This window comes from Gordionus sp. m RMFG-2023, chromosome 3 (genome assembly GCF_954871325.1).
Source record: "Gordionus sp. m RMFG-2023 chromosome 3, tfGorSpeb1-WG-v2, whole genome shotgun sequence".
In the NCBI taxonomy this organism is placed as follows: domain Eukaryota; kingdom Metazoa; phylum Nematomorpha; class Gordioida; order Chordodea; family Parachordodidae; genus Gordionus; species Gordionus sp. m RMFG-2023.
The window spans coordinates 19,340,601-19,359,375 of record NC_088777.1 but is presented as its reverse complement, the minus strand read 5'-3'; the positions used below and the strand labels follow the sequence as shown (position 1 = coordinate 19,359,375).

The 18,775-nt window shown below is 27.9% G+C and overlaps 1 protein-coding gene across 5 annotated transcripts in view; it reads left to right on the top strand.

Annotated features, from left to right (window-relative positions):
* The window catches only part of LOC135927536 (cGMP-specific 3',5'-cyclic phosphodiesterase-like), a 68,616-nt gene extending 51,714 nt beyond the window's left edge, over positions 1–16,902 (top strand). For 4 of the 5 annotated variants that reach the window (XM_065463578.1, XM_065463577.1, XM_065463580.1 and 1 more), the window contains 16 exons: positions 42–139; positions 552–615; positions 1,180–1,230; positions 1,367–1,513; positions 2,178–2,321; positions 3,027–3,173; positions 3,706–3,813; positions 4,371–4,480; positions 4,811–4,898; positions 5,407–5,507; positions 6,157–6,234; positions 6,433–6,571; positions 8,033–8,116; positions 13,378–13,591; positions 13,867–13,977; positions 15,107–16,902. In XM_065463578.1, coding sequence (XP_065319650.1) covers positions 42–139; positions 552–615; positions 1,180–1,230; positions 1,367–1,513; positions 2,178–2,321; positions 3,027–3,173; positions 3,706–3,813; positions 4,371–4,480; positions 4,811–4,898; positions 5,407–5,507; positions 6,157–6,234; positions 6,433–6,571; positions 8,033–8,116; positions 13,378–13,591; positions 13,867–13,977; positions 15,107–16,716 — 3,294 coding nt within the window. In that variant the 3' untranslated portion in view covers positions 16,717–16,902. The remainder of the gene's footprint in view (positions 1–41; positions 140–551; positions 616–1,179; positions 1,231–1,366; positions 1,514–2,177; positions 2,322–3,026; positions 3,174–3,705; positions 3,814–4,370; positions 4,481–4,810; positions 4,899–5,406; positions 5,508–6,156; positions 6,235–6,432; positions 6,572–8,032; positions 8,117–13,377; positions 13,592–13,866; positions 13,978–15,106) is intronic. The other variant, XM_065463579.1, reaches the window with a different exon arrangement.
* The last annotated feature ends 1,873 nt before the right edge of the window (positions 16,903–18,775 follow it).

Sequence of the window (18,775 nt, the reverse complement as noted above, 5' to 3'; positions counted from 1 at the left end):
TAAATTGCTATTAATTAAAACAATATTTGATATACTCCTAGCAAACATCGTCAACTTCCTACATGTCTCACATTCAATTCTCGCCCGTCTTTAAATTGATCACTATGGACGATGACGATTACGAAATTAAGAAATTAAAGTATAGAAATATAATAATGATAATTTTTTAACTTTAATATGACTGAATTATCAATAAAAAGAAGCGTATATATTATACATATAATATAATCATAAGATTATTGAAGTTCTCTGTTATAAGAAAGAAAAATTAAATAATTTCCTCAAAGTAAGACTTTGAGGTCACATAGTTGATTTTTCAATGGGTTTAGTATATAATATACCATTTATTTTATAGCATACCTTGAAAATTTTCTTAAGTAACACTCAAGAATATATTATAATCAAATAATCCAACCATGATAGTCTAAGATAAGTTTACTATATACACAAGTAAATTTCTAACTTTCATTAGGGCAATCCTCGTATAAAGCCCAAATATTTTTTTAAAATTATAACAAACCTAATGAAATTTTTCTAAAAAAAATATAAAGGCCCGAGGAATTTCAAAATTTACCCGAAACCCAAATCGCTATATACGTTGTCGCAAATGGAGAGGTTTTTTTAGCAAAACATTTGAGTTATAAAGATTTGTTAATATATGTCCATTCGTGACCAAGTATACTTGATTATACTCCCTATAAGTTGAACAAATCTGTCGATTTTATACTAAAAGTTATCACAAGATCTACCATTTAATTTTATGTAAAATTACCGCCAAGCCAAAATAAATAAACCAAACTTTTTATAATTTTAGTGAACCAGATGAAACCCTTATAATGTTAATCTAAGATTATTTTATGAAACACATTATATTTCCACGGGGGGGGGGGGGGGGTTACCAAGAGCACAATTAATTAAACTTAATTTATTTTATAACGCTCTTCTTTTCAAATTTTTAAAAAATTTCAAAACCCTAATGAACCTTACAAATTTTTTTACAACCAACTGTAATAATTTTTTCTACTGGACCTTAACCAATATTATTTAGACCCAAACCTCGCCGTAACCCCTATATCTAAAGTTCCGGGTCCATAATTAATAAATATTCGAACATTCAAATGACCAAATTGGTAAATATATAATTAAATTTATGATAACAACTATTTTATAAAAAAAAAGACGTTAAATATCCACAATGGCAAATCAGATACGGAAGATTTAGAAAATATTGTAAGATTAATTATATAATTTAGGTCCTTTATTCGTTTTATTTTTCTTCTAAATATTATTATACATAACCATAATCATTTTACTCTTCCATTATTCATTTCATTTTTTACTATATATATTTATTTATTTTTATTAGATCTTAATTCCAACAGATGCACCTCTCCCTAAAAATATTCTTACGGTTCCAATCATGAATAACGAGCACATCGTATTTGGTGCCGTTCAGTTTATCCATAAGCTTGATCAAAACCCTTTCGAAGAATCGGATATTGCTCTCATCGAAGTAAGGGGATTATTGTTTTATTACTCTATGCATCTTTTTTGTTATGGTTCTTATTTAAATAGAAATTAATTTTTTTTGAAATATGTTAATGACTATGCTACTATATGAAGAAATGTACCAATTTACATTTCCTTCAGTATTACAATTTAACAATTAAGCGTTGATAAAATTTTAAAATATTAGGTTTCGTTATTTGTCTTATTTAGCGACCTCAGTTCAAATAAAAGACATAACATGTATATGTCTTTACAATTACCGAAAAAGAAAAAAACTATACAGTGGCATGATTACTTAGGCATCTCCTACCACACATGAGGGAGGGAGGGGGGTAGCTCAAGATCATCATAAATATTAGGAAGAGATAACGATGTCGTGTAGACGCAATCGTCATAAGAATATGGGGTGGGGGAGGTGGTAAATAAATGTAAGTGAGGGGGATATGCAAATTAATCCAATATCATTTTTTGCTAATTTCCATTTAGAATTAGTTGCTAATTTTAATTTCTTTTTTTTACTTGGTTCTTTTTTATGTTTAACAGAGTATAGGAGTAAAATTTAGGCTGGAGGGGAGATAGAAGTAACCTGTGATTACTTATAATGCATTTATGAACAAAAATTCTTTTCCAATTGAAATTGCATGACGAACATTTATTTTGTATCAAAGGCTTTCGCGTTATTTTGTGGTTTGGGAATCAACAATACATCCATGTATGAGAACGTGGTGAAGTTGATAGCAAAACAAAACGTGGCTCTCGAAGTACTATCTTACCACGCTACGGCATCCTTCGAGGAAGCCAAGAGGATCAAAGTTTATTATTTTTCAACTATTTATAAAAAAATAAATAGAAATATAATATTTTGATAAAAAAAATTCGAAGGAAATTAAATTATAATGGTTTTCTTAAAGCGCGAATATATCCTCGAGTGATTAAATGAATGTTGTAAGTCTCCTTTTTTAAATAAGATTGAGTTATAAAAAAAATTATACTATATTTTATTAAACCATGGTATATACTAATACAAACATTCATATTCAGAAATAGTAATTATTAATTCGTACTAATAAATAAAAATTAAAATGGGAAATTTGATTACTCTGTAATTTAAAGTCTTCTTAAAAATAGCGTGTTTGCTAACTATTGGATTTTCTTCCACTTATTTAGATATTATATTATCGTCACCTGACTCTTGTTTTTATCTAAAAAAAAGTAGTTTATCGACTTAAATCCTAAATTTCTAGAGGCCGGTAAACAATTTTAAAGTATAAGGCACATTTATTCATATGATGAATTCTTGGTTAACTATTTTTTTTGCTTTACTAAAATTAAATATTTTTATTTCAACCAAGTTAGATTGAACTCTTGAAATATCCACCTAATCAAAAATAGTTTCTTTTTTTATAATGATCAATTCCTATAACCAAAACACTAAAAGTGAATAATCTTCTAATAAAAGTTTTATATTTAACAGAAGATTTTGATTCTTATCAAATAATTTAATCATTAATACCTAGAGCCAGATGATCCCAGCGGTACGCAAACTCAGTCTAAATAGTTACGCCTTTGACGATAAAGACATGTCCGATGACGAAACTATTCTAGCCTCCCTTTCCATGTTCTATCACTTGAATTTGCCTTCCAAATTTAATATTCCTTTAGAAGTAAGTGAGATTTAATTTTAAAACAATAAAATTGTCAATAAATATATTATATAAATTAGTAGTGTTGTTAAATTACCTAACTTTGACCTTCAATTGTGGCTTAGTCAAACTTTTAGCCTAAAAAATTGAATTAAGCTTCTAAATTGAGTCTCAACTTAACGATTGATTGGAATATTTTTGGTTAAAAACATGGCTACGCTGTTTTATAGTTGACTAAAGTTAGGTAGCTTAACAGCACTATAAATTAGCATCACAAATAACTAGGTACCAAAATCTCATTGTGTTTATGAACTTTCATATACATTCAAAGGATGGATATGAAAGATATGGAAATCTATTCTTTTATATTTATTAAATTACTAAACATATACAAGTAAAACAAGCTTGAAATAAAATTATTGAAAACTAAATATAATATTATAAATTGATAAAATTTTTGGCAGCCTTATTATTAAACACACATCCAATTTATAAATAAAACCTTAAATTTCAAATTTAATTAGCAAAAGTATTGCTATTATTTGTTTATCAGATACTCTCTAGGTGGGCGCTTAGCGTTAAAAAGAATTACCGCCCAGTGACTTACCACAATTGGAGACATGCTTTCAACGTTGCTCAAGTCATGTTCTGTATTCTGACGGTATATTTCTATATTACTATATATCTCGTAGAAGATTAACTTATTAAACTAAAATTAATCACTCATAGGGCACATCAAAACCAGAGTTATATAAATCGTGGATTAATTATTTTGAGATTTTAACTCTACTTTTGGTCTATATCAAGTTCGGGCCAAAACTTACTCTTATAGATTATCTCCATTCTAAAAAGTTTTTATGCGTTTAAATTGTTCTTATAGTGTTAACCAGATGGCACTATGTTTTTTAAAATAAAATTATCCAGTAATATTATTCTAAGTTAGTTAGAACCATGTAATAATCAAGGCAATATCTCATTTTCTGCAATATTTAATAAAGCATTTAATAATAAGAGCAATTGTTTCAGATGGCAACTGACAGATTTTACATTAATTACACCATAATTAGTGTACGATTAAAATTTTGATACAAATCAATCAGTTATTAATAAATAATAATGATATTTATATAATAAGTTATGAAGTTATAAGAAATGGTATTCTTCTGTATTTATCATCTAACCATATTAATAAATATACAATTATTTTTTTAAACGAAGACGGGTGGTTTGGAGAAACATTTTACCGATTTAGAGATTCTATCTTTTATGATAGCATGCTTATGCCATGATTTAGATCACAGAGGAACAAACAACGCATTTATGAGCAAGTTTCACCTTAATAAATATATTTCACATTTTGTATCTGATGTAAAAACTTTAAAAATTAATCATATACTTAATTATCTAAAATAGTTATTCATTAAAATATTATATATAAATTTTTAATTACCTTTAAAAATTTTTTGAAAGAAACAGCCCCAATTTATCTTTATTTGACTTCTTCCTTTCGAAACTTTAAAAAACATATTGTAATGATTAAATATTATTTTTAGAAATATATCTCTCATAGTTTCATTCTTCAATTATGAAATAAAAGGATTTGGACCATTTTTTTCAATGAAAAAAATAATATAAAATTTATATATATTTATATAAAGAGCTGATACTTCCCTGGCAAAAGTTTACGGAACTTCCACGTTAGAACATCATCATTTCGACCAATGCGTCATGATCCTGAGTAGTCCAGTTCGTTGAAAATTATAATGATAATATTAGATTATACAAACTATAAATTATACGCTTTGATATGGGCTCCTCGATAGTTTAGGCTATTATTATAAAACTATTAAATGTAGGCAAAAAATAATTGAAATACAAGGAGTTGTAGGATTCACCTATATGCGCAAAGTTTGAAGATCCGATTTAAAATGTTCGTAGAGGTAATAGGAAGACTTTTTTTTGTCAAAACTTATTATTTATGGATAAACTCATTTTAAAAATTATATTTTATGCCTATATTTCAATAGATTCTTCTTAGTAATCCTTAATAATTTATTTTAAAAAAATTGTAATTATTCGTCACCAAAAAAAACTAATGGGTTATGGGTTGTAAAGGGAATGATATTGTGTAGTAGATAAAAGTAAATGCTGGCTTAAGACGCCACATTTTTACTTGAAAGAAAGAAAGAAGAAAGAAGAAATTCAATTATTTCTAGGAAATCATCTTATACACTAAAATATTATAATTATAAAGGGTAATACCATACTCCAAAGTCTATCCCCTAACGAATATAAAAAATGCATCGATTTACTGGAAAATTATATCCTGGCCACGGATCTGGCGATATATTTCAAGTTAGCCACCATATAATTTTAACATAGAATATATCTGACAAAATATGGCGAGGATGCGTTTTATATATTTTTATTTCATTTTAACAATTAAATAAATATTTTTGTTTAAGTAAGTGAGTAGCGCTGAGCTAGCCCTTTATTTTTTGTAGTAAAAAAATAATTTATTTTTTCAGATATTGCAAAAAAATTATTTTTTCTTGTTCGTTAATAATTTATCACGATAAAAAAATGTAGACTATGATATTTTTAATTTTTATTTGCTCATATCTAGGGTTTGAAACATTTGATTTAGATTAAAAAGGTGGGAAATATTTTTATTTTCGAAATTTCAGATTTATTAATCGATGAACGAATAATTTATTATTTCCTAATTTATATATTAATTTTCAGCGATAACTGACTAGCACAATAAAGAAATTTAATATCAATAGTTAATGTTTTTTTGTTACCGATTAAACGATAGTTGTATTGTTCGGACTGGTGGGGACTACCCTGGTCTTTGAGCCATGGCGGTACCATCCTAAGGGGTCTCAGCTTTATTGGTTCAGGGAAGGATAGAGGGTATTGGATAACAATAAAAAGGGGTGATTTGTAAAAGTTTTTTTTTAAACATGATTTATAACTATTAATACTTTACTTGCAAATTTAGACGAAGGCCATCGTTTATAGAGTTGGTAAATAATGGCGAGAGAGAATTCAATGACCCAGAAGATCATAATTTATTAAGGTAAATATTTATTTGTAATTTTATCTTCTAATGAGTTAAAAGAAAAATATATGTATCGTTTGATTTAGGATAATAAATAATAAGGATATAATTTATAAGATGAAGATTTAATTAATTCAGCAGTACAGTATAAACTTACGAAAGAAGGAAATAATGAAATATAAAAAGAAAAGGGAAAATAATTTTTTTTGAATTTAGTTCGATGATGATGACCTCTTGTGACATAGCGGCGATAACGAAGCCTTGGTCCGTCCAGGAAAGGATAGGTATATTGGTCGCCAAAGAATTTTTTGAACAAGGAGATATAGAAAAAAAGAAACTCCACATGAAACCCCTAGTAAAAAAAACAACTTTTATTTAAGTTCTATAAGGCTATAATTGATGAATTTATAGAGAAATGCCTTTTAAAGTGATACCACACTATTGTATATCTTATTATTTAAATCAACTTGAAAAAAATTTAAGAAATGTCTAAAAAACAGGGTTGGACGGTAAATTTAACCGGCCAAATATTGTCAATTGACCGAAAGAGTTTTTGGCCGGTCAAATACTTTAAAATGTTAGAATAAAATAATATATTGATATAATTATATAAATTAGTGTTTTTACAACGTGTTTATCAATTAGTTTATTTATTAAAATTTTGCTAGGACGATATAAAAACAAAAGGATTTATCATCATTATTAATTTTATTTCAGTGAGAGTTAGGGAAATTTTCAATTAGAAAATTATATTATCAACAACTTAGAAATAAATTCTACAAGTGTTTTTTCTATAGTTACCTATAATAATGGTGCTAAAAGTACCATGGAGAATTGTAAACTCGAAAAATAAAATCATGGCTTCTTCAGAAAATAATTAGTTATTTTGGGGTAACATGCATACGAAACTTAAATAGATTGAAGACGTTTACAAAGGAGAAATGGTAAGCTATGCAGCTAGGGCAGCCTGGATTAATAAAAAACATAAAAGAAAATAAAAATTACTCATTGAATAAGAAAACTTTGCAGCATAGGGCGAAAAAAGGGACAGACTAGCGATACTGCAGCCTTGTAGAGCTTCTACAATTTCATATATTTTTAAAAATAAATTTACTCTAAAGATAGAGGAGAGACGACAACCTGAATCTTGCATAATTTTGAAACCGAAAACAGCAACTCATTTCGGCATATGCCAACTAGTTAATAATGTAGGAAAATGTAAATTAATCAAAATTAGATCTTCATTCATTTAAACACAAACGCATTTTTTTTAAAAAGAATGAAAAAATTACATAAAATAAGAAATTATAAACCTTAAGAAATGTATTGATATGATATTTTAAATGCTAAAAAAGGAAATTTAATTAAAAATAACTTTTAATAGATAAAATAAAATATTTGAACATGATAACGATAAGAGGAAAGTTATGATTTACATGATAAAAAATTTATCATTTTTTTGTTGATCGGCCTCAAAAATCGTCATTTTCTCACGGTCTCGTGAGCAAAAAGCCAGCTTGGTCTTATAGCCAGTCCACCCCTGGCGAAAACCAAATATTTATGGGAAGATTAAAAATATCATATTTAATTATCTACCTTCATAAGAACATTATATGTTGTATTACTATTATACTAACCAATGTAGGTAATATTTACCGGTCAAATAACTTAACCCTGGATTTAAATTTAAGAACCTTTCAAATATTTTCTGTTCAAAAAACGATTTCTTATTTATTATTTACTTGTCGAATTCAAGGATGTCAAATTTTTTAAATGACTTTACCCATGTTTTTTCTGTTATACATAAATTATATAGCCTTTGATGGATAGGGATAAATCCTCTGAGATGCCCAAAATGCAAGTCGATTTTATCAATGTCGTATGCTTGCCTCTTTATGAAGTATAATATTTATGTTAATTTATTTTAAAATTTTAAACTTGACAATTAAATTGATAACTAAGGAATATTCTTTGAAAAGAATAGTTATTACTGGTTTAATTTTTATATAAAACAATTTGGCGTGATAAGAATAAGACGGCTGATATATCTTTTTATAAATGCAAAATGTGGCGTATGCCAAATTAATGTTTTATTCCTAAAAAACTCTTTATTTGACTTATACAAAAATATTTTAAAGTGAAAATTGGGGTTTCATTTATATATCAATTAGTAATTTTCTCATCAAATTATATTATAAAATAAATGCTCCTTTTTTTAAAAATTCGATTCCAAATTTAACAAATTTATAAGAGTTTCAAAGATTCTTTTTTAATGGAAATTTATCCATTTCAGATTAGTTTAAAAAGTAAAAATTGTTTGCAGAACATTTAGCAAACCTACAAGTATTTTGTTTAAAAAATCAAAAATAATGATATTATACTAAAAAAACCAAACCAAAAACGGGTAGATTTAGTGGGGGGGGGGGGAAATTAGAACCAGGACCTAAAAATATGGTCACAAATTTAACAATTCATTCATGATTAAATTCTTTTTAAATAATTCATCATATTAAATATTTGGCTCCATATTCTTAAATAAAAATCTAGGCGAATCTAGATTTTATAACCAGAAAAATCGATAATTGTAAAAATGTAACTCTTTCATATAAAGATTATAGAAATATTTCTAAAATCAAAAGAGATGGCAAAAAGGAATGGAGTAACATAAAAAGAAGTAATCTCAAATGAGATTTTTCATCGATTAATTTAATATATTGTAAAATTCGGTAGACGAAAAATGAAAATATTTTTTTAAAATCAAATCATTTTATTTATTTGGAAAAAAAAATATGTTGAAAATAACGTGTAAACTATTTATAAAATAACATATAAACTATAAAAACCATTTATATTTTTTTCTTTTCATCTCTACCTTTTTGGCAGGGTCTACATGAATGAGAGGTAGGGGAGGGGGGTAGGAACAGTTTGTATCTTATTTTTTTGAGGGGGGTAGGGGGTAGGATAATTTTTTGGGGGGCTATCTGTTAAATTTTGCGATCAAATAAGGACAAAATTTATTGCTGTAAAAATTAATACTTTTATTATAGACCTATTATAATACAATTCATCAACCAAATCTATATATAGCAAACCATAGACATTATTTTCCAAATAAAACTTTCTGCTATCCTTTCAAATATAATTTAAAAGTTTTGACATTTTCAGCACGCTCATAATGCTATAATAATGAATTCATTGATGGGGGTTTTAATTGAATCTACTATCTAAAAAATAACTCCTTTATATTCACAAAATGTCGATAGCTGGTAGTAGAGATAAAATAATTTAAGTTATTCTTTTTAAATTTTCTGAAAGAGTATCATTATAATTAAAAAGGTGGAATAAAAAATAAGGAAACGTCGCCGTCGAAGGCGATAAAAATTAGGGGGTTAGGCATAGGTTTTTGAAGGGGGTTTGCATCCAGTGAAAATTCTATCAGCTGATTTTTGGGCGGTAACACCTTCAATATCTCTTTCCATTTTATATTATTCATACAATCCATTTTATTCCGTTTATATTTTGATTGGAGCTTTAGTCTTCTCTCTTTGTTTACCCATCACTTCTTGTCAGCCTTGTTTCTTATATAGTTTTTAGACCTTCTCATCGTATGTCCATATTACGTATGTTCATCGTTTGTTTTAATGGGGACTAACCTTTAAACTTCCCAGTATATTTGTATTTCATATCATTCTTTTTTGATACCCCTGCTATCATTCTCAGCATTTTAATCTCCATTTTCTGTAAACTTCTCTCGTCCGATTCTTTGCTTGGCCATGTTTCCAAAGGACAGTTGGCTGTACTATGGAACTATATATTTTTCCCTTTAATTTGGGGGGAATTCTTTTGTCAAAGAGCACTCCTGAAGAATTCCACCCAGCCATCCTTGATTCAATTTATTTTTTTGTTTCTCTTTTGATTGCACCCTTACTTTTTAAAGTGGAACTCAGATATCTGTCATTCAGTTATGTTGATGATGTCTGTTTCATCCTATTACCATATAATCTGTTTTTTTCCTTATTAACTTTTAATGTATGCTTTCTAGTAATCTATCCAACTCGTCAATTTTTCTTCCATATAATCCTATGTTTCAGCACGTATCGCATTATCATCTGCAAATATCATATTATTTAGAGTTGTTTCCGGAATATGTGATAGGACATCCATCACTGGTATGAAGAAGAATGGGTTGAGAACGCACCCTTAATGGACTCCCTCTGCTATTTGGAAGCCGGTTGATGTGCCTATTGTACTTTTGATCATTGTCTTGTGGTTCATATTGGTGTTTTTGAACGGCTCGTTTTGAGCCGATTTTTAAAAACGACTAACTCAATATTTTAGTCAGAAAAATATTGCCTAAGCCTCTAGATTTCGATAATATAGGCCTAGACCTTTGTTCCTTCTATGAACAAAATCTTCAGGCTTGCGTAATATTTTTATGGATGGAATATTGAGTTACCCGTTTTTAAAAATCGACTCAAAACGAGCCATTTAACAACACTAGTTCATACTTCATATACATGTCTTGTATTATTCTCATATATTTTTCCGGTATTTTTTTGCGGCGGAGCCACCACCAGATAAGTTTTATTGGGATTACATCGAAAGCTTTCTCAAGTTCGAGAAATATCTTATGGAGCTTTTTGTTTCTTTCCCTATATTTTTAACTCCTTTTTTCCAATTACGTGGATTGCGTCAGTCGTGGATCTTCCAAGTATGAAACCAAACTGAGTACCCTCTATTTCGATTAATTGTAATTTTTTTTCATAGAGTTTTAGAAGCGTGACATTAGTTTTATGCTCCTGTAATTTTGACAATTATGTGGATCCCCTTTATTTTTGAAGATAGGAAATAAATAACTTAGCCTCCATTTTTAAGGAATCTCTTCATTTCCCACTATTTTTTTCAAGGATTTGTGAGGAAATGTATTCCTTCATTCTCCTAATATTTTAAGGTTTTCTATTGGACGATCATAAAGATCACTTGCCTTATCATTTTTCATGTGTTTGAGGAAACTTATTATTTCGTGTTCTGTTATTGGTTCTTGATATTGGGTGTTCATATAGATGTAGTATGTGGGGATTAATGTTGAAAGCTTCTGAAAATATTTTTCCCGTCTATTATTATCTCTTTTCCCTTTATTATCAATTTTTCATTTTTATTTTTGATTACTTTTGAAACTCCATTTATATCCCTTGAATTTTTTTCTCGTTGCTTGGCTAATCTAGAGATTTTATTTTGTTCCTTTTTTGTGAAGTTGCTCTTACATGTTGACATATGTCAGTGATTTGGCCCTAGCCACCACCTTTGTAACCATTCTTCTTGACTTTTTGTGTTTTTGTTTGTTTTCTGTGCTTTTGGATTTATACCATAGTGTTTTCTTGTCTTTTATGGCAGTCTGTATATCCTCATTCAACCACCACATTTTTTTGTTTGATTAGTTTCCCCCCTTTGTTAAACAGAGGGTAAGTATAGCAGTATCTATTCATCTTGATGAGAGGTCAGTCCACATTTTTTCACTAGTTTGCTACGAAGATTCGATTGTTTCAATGTTTGTATTTATTGTGAAGACATCTGTCATTGATTTTAATTTCCTCATTTATTTTATAGCAAGGATTTTTTTTGTAAGGCATAAATCCAAGACAAGTAACTTGTACTGTGATTTGGTTCTCCCATTTCGTCTCTTGTATATATACTATATCAATTTCTCTTTTAACCAACATGGATGCCAATTCTCTTGTCTTACCTTTTAGAGTACCAATGTTTAAACTTGCAAACCGGGTCGTGGATCCACGCCCATTGATGTGAAATTTTTTTGCCTAAAATCTTAAAAAATTATGGCCTACAGAAATAAACATTGGGATGGGATGAAAATTTAAAATTCGTGATATTTATTGATATTCAACATTTTGTTTTTATAATCGCGTCCATGTTTGGATTAGATGAAATCTGGGGACGCATGTAAAATCCCATGTGAGATTTACCAGGATAAGTGAGAGGATTCAAGGAGAATTGATAGTAGTTAACCAAACTTAATTTATTTGAGATTATCAAATTAATTGCTCTATGGTGACTGAATCGACCATTAGAATTCAAGCATAGACCATGTCTACCTTTATGCTCGGACACTTCTTACACCCTTTACATTAAATAGGTAGACATATTTAGGACCCTATTCTTTACCATATAGTCATCCTCAACTCTTCACCTGGGAGTAAGAGGCAAGATTGGCTCTTGAAACAGCTTCTAGCTATTCATGGCCCAAGCCTTGTTTCAAAAATGTCAGAAGTCTTCAATGGAAAGATTATTACCCGTCAATTTTTTTTAAGTGAGCCAAAAGTGGGCTAATAAAGATTCTTAGTGCCATGGATTGTTGAATGGATGTAAGAATCACACCTGTGTTTACCAGTGTTCTCTATTCCCTTCCAAAATCAATGACGCTGAAACCCACATAAAGAACTAGAGAGGGTACTCTATGATGCAAGCGACCACTCCTAAGATAATTTTAAATGATAGCATTGAAGAGCATCCATAAAAATTTTACATGGAAATATTATCACTATAACACTATCATTGATGATATATTTCTTTATTCCATAAATAATATTGAGAAAATGTTACAACTATGAAATCGTCTTAGAATAGATCCTATTATAAAAAATAAATATATTTTGTAATTATTTCAAATTTTTTTTTCATTCTAATATTAAAATATCTAAAATATAAAAGAAAAATGATGACTGAATTATAAAATAAAAATTTAGTGACATTAGTTAGTGCTAAATTAAATTATATAAAATAAAGTGATCACTATAAGGGATTCTACCTTCTTTAGAAAATATCTCTCAAAATCTATTATTCAAACCTTTTGAGCACTCATCTTCCTGACTTCTTCTTAACTTTCTTCAATTCTTTTTTTCTCTAATTCATATTTTATTGTTTAGATGTTATATTTTTAAAAATTTAATTCATTCATATAATTTTTATTTCCTTTTTTCTGTCTAAATTTTTTTGGAATGAATAAAATGATTGCAACAATGATTAATTTTGGAAGACCTATCCTGGAACCAGAACTTTAAATTAATCGAAATCCGAACCAAAACTTAAAATCAGAAAAGTTCTGATCCCTGCTTATAATATTGATAAAAAAATAATATATATAAGGCTCTCGCTAAATTAGACGATAAACTCCGACCGATCTTACAGGGAGTACTAGACAACAAGGCTAGGTGGCAAAAACTATCAACTGACCCCAACTTCGATATCAATTCCTTTCACCTTGAACCGAAGGAGGATAAAAAGAATGAAACCAATCAAAATACCAGTTCGGTCATTAAAAGTGAGGAGGGAAATATTGAACAAATACCACTTCAAAACGGTAATTTTTATCATATATGATGCTTCTCAGAACCTTAAAAAACTTTATATTATTGCAAATTGCGTTGATATATTACTCATTTGAGCGCCAATAAAGTTGTATACCAATATTTTCACATGAAAATGGAAGGTCATAGAATCTCCCTTTGAAAAAATTTTTAGAACTAATTTTTTTTCTGGTATGCAATAATTCCCTAAAATAATCAATAAATTAAACTAATCACATTATAAATTAAGGTGATATTATTTAATCATTATTTTTAAAACCTTTGTCAGGAATAAACGAAGCATCTCCGAATGGAAATATTGAAACTGAAGATCATAAACCAATTAAAAATCTTTCTAAGGAAAGTGGGGATTTTATTGCTAACGAATTATCTAATATAAGTAAATAAATAACAATATATAATTTCTTAAATATTTGAAACGCGAGTGGTTGGGGGGGCATAGCTTGCCTCTATTTTTAAACAGGTATGTCTACTTATAATTTATTAACCTTTGAAATATTAAACATTTAAAATTAACTTTAAATTAAATACTACCCTTCTCGATAGAGAATTACTACCTTGATTTTTTTTGTACCAGTAAAATATAAAAATTTTGAAGATTAAATTAAACATAAATTTTCTACGACTTATAAAGAATATGGAAAATTAAGTAAAATTGTTTTAAATACTATATTTCAATTTACTATAAAAACCGATTTAAAACTTGTATTTTTTTTAGTATTTAAATCAGAGACCTGCAGTCCCTGCCAGTAAACTCGGCACAGAACAGACAGATAAATGATATGATATGACTAAAAATTCTGGCCAGGTATGGCTTATTAATTTTTAAGATGAAAAATCTGGGGCTGGCCAATTTTTAAAAAAATATATCAATCAGTAAGAAAATCATATGACGGAGTGTTTAATTTTTATTTACCACTCATAATTTTAATTTGACAAACAATTTGCATCAAAATAACTTATATTTTAAAAATCTCGGCCCAGTCCGGACTTGTAAATAAAAATTTTTTTTAATTCATGTCTATAGCCATAAATTTCGACCTCTGCAGTATATTTATTTTCAAATAATAATGTTTTTTTAATTATAAGGATAGAAATGTGCATTTTTGTCTCCAAGAAATGTTTGTCTTAAAAATCTATGAAAATTTATAGAAGCATAGTTAAGCGTAAAATACTAAGTGAGCTATTGACAAAACCGTAAAATATCAAATGCGTTATAAGTTAAAAATCTACGGGGCGTTTCTATGCCTCAATATACTAAGGTAAGCTATATAAATCTTATTCTGATAAATAATAATCTTAAAACTATAGTAAATCTATTTACTTGTTCTTTAACTTTAAAATTTAATTTGAAAACCATTGAGGGCTATATAATTTGTTCAAATTAGATTAGACTTAACCAGAGTTTATCTTTCTAAAAAAATTTAGGGCCATATTTTTGGACAAATTATTTTAATTAGATAGTTTATATTTGTTATTTATACGTTTAAAAACGTTATTTTATTTAGCTAGTGAATTGGATACCGACATTTATAACCATAATAAATTATCATCGGAAGGTGAAGACGATGTTAACAATCAAAGTTCTAATAATAAAGATTTAGATATTAAAAATATTAAGGTCGAGAAAATTCATAAGCTTCGACACCACCCTCACATTACTTTCAAAGAACCAGGTTGGTCCCAACGAGATGACGAGTTCTATAAAAAAAAACATTTAAATGAAAATAACGAAAATGGATTTACTGATAGCAATAATTCTGATGAAATTTTTGATAAGTCGAATAGTTCTAAAGATTCTGACAAAAGTAATGATAACAAAACATTATCAGAATCTGATGTTCCCTTGGACAACAAATCTATGGGTAAAAGGGACTCGATTCAAATTTATAGAAAAAAATCTGCTAGAAATTTAGTCCAAGCCATTTTCCCACATAAAAATAATCAAGTTGCTGGGCTTAATTATAATATAACAAATCATGATCAAACTAATTATAATAAAGGTGGCACTAGAATGTCTTATAGAGCGAGTATTGCGGTGGATAAAGATATCAATGAATATAAGACTAACTTGAATAATGAAAAAATTCGGAGTAACAGAGAAAGAAGGCCTCCTAGAAGAAGCTTGCCTAATAATAATTATATTAGTAAAACTTTAGCGGGTAATAGGATCGAATCTTTAGAAGTATTAGCTGATGAAGAGAATGAAAAAGTTTTTGATACTCTTTTAAACGATGATGATGAACGTTTAAATGGTAATATTAATGTTCTAACAAGAAATGAAAATACGAAAAATAGTGGAGAGAGGATACAAGATATTAAACAAGGAGAAATAAGTAATGGTTTAACTAAGGAGTCGAAAAACGCTATTCAAGAAATATCTAAAGAATCTCTTGGTGCTTACAAACAAAATGATATTCAACAAAATTTAACTCAGGATCCAAATTCAAATAATTTGCAAAATGAGTTAAAACTAGATCTTAATTCGAACACGAATCAAATTAATAATGACGATATTGACCAAAACATATTACCTTCGTTTTCTTCCATTCATAGTACCAAAGAATTCCCCCAAAATGGAAACTCCAACTCGATTGATAATAGTCCTGAACGTAAAGACAGCAGTAGGACGAGCAATGAAAATGAAAGTGTGAATTCTAGTCCTATTAAACGCGGACCAAAAAAAACATCGTTATTTAAGAAACAAAAAAAATCCAATCTCTCCTTATTCCCAGACGAAAATAATGATAACCTGGCGTCTACTTCATCTTTAGCGATAAACAAGCAATTACCATCAGGAGACGATGGGTACCAAAGCAATAAAAACGCCGAAACTTCTTCCAACAACGTTCGTTCGTTTCCACCTCATCGAGATTCTTTAAGGCTCATGCACGACAAAGAACCTTACAAAACCAAGGAACAGCATGATGAAAAATTATTCAGTGAGCCAGATATCAATAGTATTAACAATAATGGGGATGGAGATAAAAAGAGTATGATGGGGAGCAAGGTGCATTTTGAATCACTTATTTATAAACCGAGGAACCCGCCTCCAGGCCCTCTCGATAGATACCGAAATAAGAAGAGTGGCACATCTAAAATTTGTATCATTTTATAATTAATAAATTTTTGTTGCTAAATTTGATACAAGTTTCTTCGGCATTTCGATAAAAGACGCACCCTCCCCATTTATAATTTTAAAAAAACATTTGATGTCCTCTAGTTTTGAAATAATTGGTACCATCTTTGTAAATGTTTAATTTATATTATTAATTAATACTCTGTTTAAAAATGGTAAATCTTGGACCGGTCGCCTTTCTTAAACTTTTACTAATATCTTTGATATATAAGTCATATAAGAAATTATAGTAAATAATTAGAATAGTGCAATCAACCAAATATTTTATCTAACCAAAAATCCTATCTTAATGTGCAATATAAACATCACATAAAATATATTTGAAAAAGTTCACCCTAGCAAAAAAATATTTTCGTTTTATTTTAATATTATGTACACATACTTATTATATAATAACCTAATTTATTATTCCTAAATTATAAATTTATTTAAAAAGTGATATTAGTTTACATTATATTTGATTCATAACAATAAAAAAAATATTGGAATTCAATTTATATCAATCTATAATTAAATCAAAATTAGTTTTACACTATTGAGTAGAATAATTGTGTTTTTTTTTAGTTTTTAGATTCTAGTTTACCGCTAAACAAAATGAATAATCTACTGGCTGCTTTGTCATAATAAGAACTGTATATTTAAGATTTTCAAATATTTATATCTTTGGAGTTCTTTATTCACAAATTAGCATTAAAAATACACGAAACAATATTATATACTCAAAATAAGCTGCTAAATAAAATTAGTGCTTTTCTTTGTTACCCTATGCTATATTATGAGATTTTTTTTGAAACATATTAATTAAATTTTTTATGTAAGGAAATTATAATAACTCCATAATGCTATTTTTTCCTCTCTCTATAATTTTATTTTTGTCTGTCTTTATAATTCTATTTTTGTCTATCTCAAATTTTATTTTCACCACAATGATGAAGTTGAAACTTATTATCCTTATAAACATATTTTGTTTTTATCTTCATAATACTATTTTTACCATAAAATAGTAAATTTTAGCGTACTATTTTTTAAATGACCCTTGATGGTTTCGAAGCAGCGACCCAGGCACATTAGTCTATTTAATTGAGCATTATCAAAAATAATTTTTATTACTGATGGATAGAAAGAAAAAAACCTATAAAAATATAAGAGATAAAAATTATCATAATTTTTAAACATTTATTTAATATACAAATACAAAAAGCTAAAAAATAATGTTGTAAACTATAATACCTTTTTATTTTGATGTATGGATTTGGAATCGCCTCCGATATTTAAGGTTATTAATGTTTATGCTTTAAATTTTACAAATTATTTACTCTGCACCCTCAGCGTTGCAGAATAAAGTGTCCACACAGTTAAGGATTTTTTATAATTTTTCATTAGGAATATCTTCATTATTATATTTTTGAAATCCAGCTATCGTTTCCTATTTATTTAATTTGAATCTTTGCCAGATTCTATTTATTTGCTCTCATCATCGCGTATCTAAGGCCAATTATTTTTGAATAAAAAATATATCGGAAAGAATTTCGAAATAAAAAAAAAATAATGTTATTAAAATTTATTCAAGTCGTTTTATCCTCGTTTTCAGAGCTTTCCTTTAGACGGAACTGCATGATGCTTTCCAGGGAAATTAAATGGTCTATTTTTAATAATTTTATATATTAAATAAAAATTTAATTTCTGAATCGAGCGACATCTGTAAATATTCACATAAAATTTAAAATTATTGTCAACATGTTCCTAATGATTAAATTTTTTAAATATCAGTCAAATTTATATTTAATTTTTTCTTAATTTTAATTGAAATAATACGAACATTTGTTACACTTCGTCTCCAATTCTGTATCACATAAATTACAATTCGTTAGTCAATAAGATTATTATGAACATCATTTGATCATTATTCATGCTAAGATACGCAAAGTTTCATAATCTTTGGGAACCGAATTTGAAAGAGCGAACGCAGCAAAAAGGAGAAAACGGTGGGGGCATATTTTAAAATATATATTGATTTCTTTTAATCTAAGACGTTTAT